The sequence below is a fragment of the Loa loa genome (genome assembly GCF_000183805.2).
Source record: "Loa loa unplaced genomic scaffold supercont3.528, whole genome shotgun sequence".
NCBI lineage: Eukaryota > Metazoa > Nematoda > Chromadorea > Rhabditida > Onchocercidae > Loa > Loa loa.
The window spans coordinates 13,893-21,400 of record NW_018108708.1 but is presented as its reverse complement, the minus strand read 5'-3'; the positions used below and the strand labels follow the sequence as shown (position 1 = coordinate 21,400).

Sequence of the window (7,508 nt, the reverse complement as noted above, 5' to 3'; positions counted from 1 at the left end):
AGAGAGAAGGAGAAAGCGAAAAAAAGGAAAAAAGAAACTGTTACAATTACAGTTAAAAAAAATAAAACTTTTCTGTCATATGGAGGAATAGATTGAAATAGATTAATAATATTTATTTGTTTGAACAAAGATTAAAAAAAAAATGTAAATATTTCCAATAATTATTATCAAAAAAAAAAAAAAAAATTATAAAATCAAACATTACTATTATTTTAGTTATTAAATTATAAATTAAGATAAGAGTAATTAGAAGTAAAAGTTAGAATGAATATTTTGAATTAGAAAGCCCGCATAAGTTATTTTGCATTTATAAAATTCAATGAATGAAAAAGAATGAAAAAAAGAAAATTAAAAAGAAAAAATTAATAATCATTGCAAATGGATGAAAAGAAAAGAATGAAAAATTTTTTAAATATCAAATGATTGAGAGAATAGCAATTAAAATAATTACTAAACTTTTTTTATCATCTTTACAATATCATCATTTAAGGTGGAATGAAATAGATAATATGCTTGCATTCTATTCAATATATTCGTTTTTTTTTTCGTTGTAATAAATGACCATAAAATTTGTAAAGAGTTTGATGAATAATTCAATCGAAAATGATCATTTTAATGCGTTTGTCTACATCATCCCGAAACGATGCAATATAATCCGGATACCGGTTTCTCTTATTTCAATTTCAATTTCAATTTCAACTTTCCTCATATTTCATCATTTTCCTACGGTGTTAATTTCAATCAGATAAAAGATATATTCAGTATTGTGAAATTACCATTCATAAAATTTAACAATTTCATTTCTTAACTAAATAACCAATTGAAATTATTGCATATCAATAGATTTATCATAATTTTGCAACTTTTCAATGTATTATCATTTGACGCTCATCGATATCATAAATAGTTTAAAAATAGCATTCCGGAAAGGATGGGATTCATTCCGGAAAAGACACATTTCGCTTATTTTTTGACCATCTATTTCATTTATTTTTCAGCAAATAATTTAAATTTACTAAATTTTATCTACTATAGCCTCATATATATGAAATATGAATGTTGGAAATTAACGTTTTTTTTTTTCGCCCAAATTCTGGATTCGTTACATTTAATTCAAATTCTCATATTCGTTACATTGAATTTAAATTTATTAAATGCATTAATTTCATTGACACTTGAAACGATAATTTATTAACTTAAAATGGAATCTTTGCAAATTTATCTATATTTTTCATCGAAAAAGCAATTTGCTCCTTTTTTTAAAAATTTTAAAAATTGGAAGTAAAATTTTAATTTTAGTGATTTTTTATAGCAATTCTAGTAAAATTTTTTTAAAACTCATTTAAACATGTACTCTTACCCTTTTTTTTTCAAATTCTCAATTCGCTACATTAAATTCAAATTTATTTAATGCGTTAATTTTATTCATGCAGATAAAAATACTGCAATGATTACAAGGAATACCGAAATACTCATTTTAATATAAATGAAAGGAATATTGGGATAATTTTGAATTTCCTCTAAAAATACGAAATATTCAGTTGTTTGTTTTAATGTCATTGTTTATTTTAATTTTTTTTTCAAGCTTTTTCGTATATCGTTTCTTAAAATTTCTTTCTTCTTTGACATTCTTCATTTAATCTTGCCAATCATTTGTTTATTGTTAACTTATTTATTGTATAACTTTTTGGGATTTGAAATTATCAATAATTTACAGGAATAGTTGAAATTCAGGAAGTGCAGTGTATTCGAATATGGAACACTTCCAACAACAACGTTTCATTTCCGTTGATGGTGCTGATGTTACGAATCCAGCTAATGGATTAATTAATTGGCAACAAAATCTTAATGATATATTGCATGGATGTAAGAAAATTTCAAAAATCTTGCAACTTATTTTTTTTTTTTCAAAACGTTTACTAATGAAATATATATTACGAAGGAAAAAGAAAGGAAAAAACAATGCAAATTTTGAATAATTCAATTCAAAAATAATTCGAATTGAAGAATTATTGAAATTTCGTTTGAAATTTTTTTAAATTTATCAATAATTGATAAAAATTTTAAATTATTTCTGCCATATCTTTAGTAAAACTTAGATATTGCATAAAAAAAGTTCGAATTTTAAAATTAGCAAAATCAAATAATTATTGTATTCCAATTTTTAATCATTCTCGTGCTTGACAATTTAATAATGAGGAACACAATTTTGAATTTCAATTTTTAGCCATTCTCTTGGGTGACAACTTAATGATGAGAACTAAATGATTAATTTTAAAACTTACAATGATGAAGCTCACGACCCCTTTTTTCAAATGATGCCACTGATCTAATTATTGATATTAATCCAATTATTCAACATTATCAGATTATTCTAATTATTAAGCTATGATAAAACAACAGCAATTATTATATCAATTACCCACAATGCTAAATGATAATGATAGCAAATCAATCGAATCGATCAATAATGCAAAAATTTATATATATCGCGGGGAAAAGATTGCTGGTTTTGAACTGCAAGGTATCCGGATGATATGCTTGCCACAGGTAATTGCTAAATTTTGCTGAAAATTTTCTCCTAATTATATCAGAGGTGAATATTAACAGAATTAGGAATATAAAAATGACAATTTTTTGTACAAAACTTTTAAATTTGCAAAAAAGCTATGATTTTTTTTTTGTCAAAGAAAAGAAACTGTAAGTTTTAAAGTACTAATAATGCAATTTTTAAACGCTCTAAATATTATCATTAACAAGTATTTGTGGTACTTATTTAATGATAAATGATATTTTAGAAATGAATGATTAAAAAGATAAATAATATAAATGATGTTGATATTTAATGATGAATGATATTTTATGTGTTGACTAAATTTGTTATCACTGTCAACTTTAGAAAATTTTCTGAAATAAGTACCACTATAAAGGAAATATTAAACAAAAGAAAAAATTAGTAGTTTATTTAAAATTTATTCAAAATTTGATGAAAAAGTTTTGTCTAAAATAGCATATGATTTTGTTAACATTTATCATTTCAATATCTATCAGTAATTTATTTACAATGCTATCATTTTATTTGCATTTTAGGCTTATGAGATATTTTTAAAAAATGTTATCAGTGGTCTTCATACTGTTCACAGCAAATTAAAACGTCTTCAAATTCGACTTGTTATTTGTAACATTGAACAGGTCTAATTTTGTTCCTGCTAATTAAAAGTTAATTTTATATATTATATTTTTATAAGATAAGCAATAGGATAGGATAACTATTTGCTCATATAATAATTACAGCAATTATATTTATAATTAATTAATTAATGCATCAAAGAACGAAGATTGGATTAAATAGTAAATTTATGTTTTGATTTTCTTAAAATTACAACATGAAAATATTATGTGTAGTTTCCATTTTAGCACGAATTTATATCGAATTTACAGTAAATTAAATAAATTTACATAATCCACCTAAATATATAAAAAATTACACCTGAATTAATTACCCTGTGGTAATTATCTGTCATTATCATTGCAGCAGATCAATTGTTCTTTCCGCAAAAAAAAAAAAGAAAATAAAAAATACATTTGAAGAAAAACATAAGAGACGAATGTATACTTTATTTGCATAATGGAACGGTTTGTAATTATAAAATCATATCCGGTTGCTTCCTGAAATAGCATCCGGTAATTGAAAATGGAATGGAAAATTTTAGATTCGAGCATTACGAAGTTTGGGTGCTATTCAGCAAGGTGTTAATCGTTGTAAATTAATTTCTTACACTGATTTTGATCAATTATACGATGATTGCTATAAAATTCAGTAAGTTACAGGAATTTATTAGATTGAATCATTCATATCAAATTTTATTACCATTAATTTTAATAATTAAATAATTTGCCAATAATTCATTCTTTCACTTCTTTACAGATTTAATTTGACGAAAAATGTAGTATCTTGAAATGAAATGAAGTAATCATTGATATAATTAATATAATTTACAATTTACAATTTAGATACTACGCTTTTCTTCGAGTTTTAATTAATGCTTACGGTTTGCATTGCAATTAAATATTTATAGTTCTAATTATAATTTCAATTACAATTACAATTACAATTTACAATTTTAATTTTTAATTGATATGATTAAATATAATCGCTGTATTTTATATAATATAATTAATATGTTACATTAATGTGACAATTATTCATTTCCAGTCATCGATCAGGTCGTCGAGCAAAGTGTTCCATAGAATGGGATAGTAAGCCAAATGATATGAATAAAAAACAAAAATGCACTTCAGATCGTTCGTAATTATTTTAATACTTTTTTTTTACCATTTTATAATCTTTGATGCATTTTCGAATTATTTTTAACTTTGGAAATTATAAAAAAAAAGCAAAAACTTTTCCGATATTATTCACTATTCTAGCGTAATTTATAATCAGAAATGTTCTTTAATCAATATCTTATCAATTATATCACTAAATCGATTGTTGTATGATTTATTATTATGTAGGTAAAATATTTCCTTTTTGTTTAAATTATGAATAAATTTGAGAAAAAAAATGAAGCAGAAAACATTCAAAATATTATTTTAATAAATTATATAGTACAATATTAAAGTATAATAGCCATTGAAATAAGACGATATAATTGTGCAGTACTTATGAAAGTGACAAAAAGATTGATTATCGATAAAAAAATTATTGGTATCGTATAAGAGATGATTTATATAAATGATATAGTATAATAATTGTAAGAATTGATCCAAAAATGCTGATAATATTACTAATATATCTAATAAAACATACTTAAATACTTCATGAATTCTTACTCCATTATTATACATGATTGCTTAGAAACTTATCAATTTTTATAAAAAATTTTAAAATGTAAAAAGTGAATGAGTAAATTTTTAAAATTTCAATTGAACAATTTATTATCCCATTAATTTATGCGTTATTTTGCATAGAAAAAAGAAAAAAAGAAAAACATTAAGCTCAATTTTTTTTTTTTATCAAATTTTGATATCATACAATATATTTTGTAATACATAATTCCAAATAATTTTTTTTTTTTTTTTATTCTTTCAAATTTTTTTGAATGCAATTTTTTTTTTCATTTGCAATTAAATTAGTTTATCAAGAAATCTATACTTTTTAAATATTTTTTTTATTAATTATAAGAGATATGGTAGTTGTTAAATGATATGTAAATGTTCAAGGAACATTGATACCATTTACAACAATCCAACAGATTGTTATACAAGATTTGATAAATGCTATTGCAACAGATATTACCGCTTCAGTATCACTACATGCAATCGAAAAAACGATGGATACAAACATTCCAGAGCAGGAAATCAGGTTTTCTTTTTATGTTATCAATTATTGATACAAAAAATCTTTTCATTATTATTTTAGACTTTTAATTATAATTATCATTCAATTATTAGTATTTTTTATATAAAAATGTAAAATATATAAAATTTTCGTTTAACTTAACTATAAGTAAATTTTTGCCATTTTTCAAATGCATCGTAAAATTTCTCGCATTAATTCTAAGCAAATATAATGAAAACTTGTTCGTTTTAATTATTCCATAAAGTATTTCATTACCATCGGTACCATTGAATTTGGCTAAAAATGTTGACATTGTTGACAATCATCAATATGAGAGTGACAATAATGTAAAGCAGAAAGGAATTTCGAGTGATAATTCCAAATTTATTCATCAAAACGATTGTACCAATCAGGTTTTTACTATTATCTATTATACCCAAGAACTTTTTTTTTTTTTTTGTCTGCAATCTGAATCAAAATTTTCATCCATCTATCTATAGAAGCTTAAAAAAAAAAAATTTAGTGTTCGCATTATCATTTGGAAATATCCATAACAAATGAAACATTTTTATAGAATAATTATTTCATGTTTTGACGCATCTCTAAATTATTTCAGATTAGATTTTATCAATTAATAATTAGAAGATACAATGAATATAATATTTTCAGGATGTTTCAACCGAAAATATGGAATTTTTACAAGTTTTGTTCAGTAAATTAATTACGCTGATTAAAATGACAACAACAAATTTAAAAATAATACATGAATTGGTTGAAAATGAGAAATGTGAAGTTTTGTTTTGATTGTTAATGATGATTAATTTAACAAATATTTTCAATATATTTTCAGAAATAAATAATTTTATATGAAATATTTTTTCGAATATACTTTTTTTTAAAAAATTTGTTGACGTGACCTTATGAGAAGATTATAAAATAGAAGAAATCATTCATATTTGTATTATAATTAATCTTATGTATATATATTAAAATTACAAATTGGCAATGAATGAAAAACAAAAGAACGATAAGGTTTAATTTTTTTTTCAAGTTTTTAATTATCATTACAGCATTTATATGTAAAGTGCAAAAAGATCTTCAATGCAAGCAAAATGAATATGATAAAATACAGCGAGAATTGTCAATGGAACAACAAAAAGCCAGTAAGTATAAATTTATATTTTATAATTTTATATAATTTATATTTAAAAAAGAATTTATATATAGCCAATAAGCATAAATTTATATTGCAATTTATATTTTGTAACATTAAACAAAAAGAAGAAAAAAACGAAATTAATTTCAAATTTAAATGAATTTGAAGAAAAGTGTAATTTAAATTTATGCAAATTAATGTCGAATTAAAAAAATTGCACATTGTGTAGAAATAATACATTGTTTAAAAATCTCAGAGTGAAATGATAAATTATTGATTTGTAATTGATATAATCACACTGGATAAAGAAAATGTTTAAATTTCGATATCATATATTCGTTATAATTTTCCCTTCTTTTTTAGAAAATTATTTTTGGCGTTATTGCAAAGCAAAGCGTGAATCGCTAATGTTGAGAAAGAAATTAATTAATTTAAGCAGCAGTATAAAAAAATAAACGAAACTTGAATAGTAATCAAATATCAGATACAAAAAGGAATAGATTTGATTCAACAAATAGATCATCATCCATTGCTAAATATTTGATCTAATGACCTCTGTCTCAAAATGTTCATGTATATATATATTTACATGCTGATTCATTTTGGAATATAAAGATCATCTTATTAAAAGAATCATACAACTTTTCCTTGTGTCTAGAAACTAATATGGATAGTCCTTTTTTCTTTTTCTTGATTTTATTATTAATTATTTATTCTAAAGCTTGTGGGTTTTTTATTTGATGTTTTTAGTAATATTTGAATGATTGTAAAAATAATTAAATGTAACAAATTATCTGTTTAAATATTATAAGTGTTTGAATTTGTTGATAATTTTCAAGGTCATCATATTAGAAAAATCATTCTGGCTTATCAGTTATAATATAACTTTTCCTCATATTTAGAAAAGAAAAAGCTTCACTGATGATAGTTGTTCTTTATTGTTTCTTTCTTATCATATCACTTCTTATCAATGTTATTCTAGTATTCAGTTATTGATTATTTCCTTTT

General features: G+C 22.5%; 1 protein-coding gene across 1 annotated transcript; it reads left to right on the top strand.

Annotated features, from left to right (window-relative positions):
* Positions 1-2,427: 2,427 nt before the first annotated feature.
* On the top strand, positions 2,428-4,313 carry LOAG_10987 (hypothetical protein; the record flags this gene model as incomplete). The annotated part of the gene is made up of 4 exons (XM_003146509.2): positions 2,428-2,550; positions 3,091-3,192; positions 3,714-3,820; positions 4,217-4,313. The coding sequence occupies 4 exons, from the start codon at positions 2,428-2,430 to the stop codon at positions 4,311-4,313; spliced, it is 429 nt and encodes a 142-aa protein (XP_003146557.2).
* Between the last annotated feature and the right edge of the window lie 3,195 nt (positions 4,314-7,508).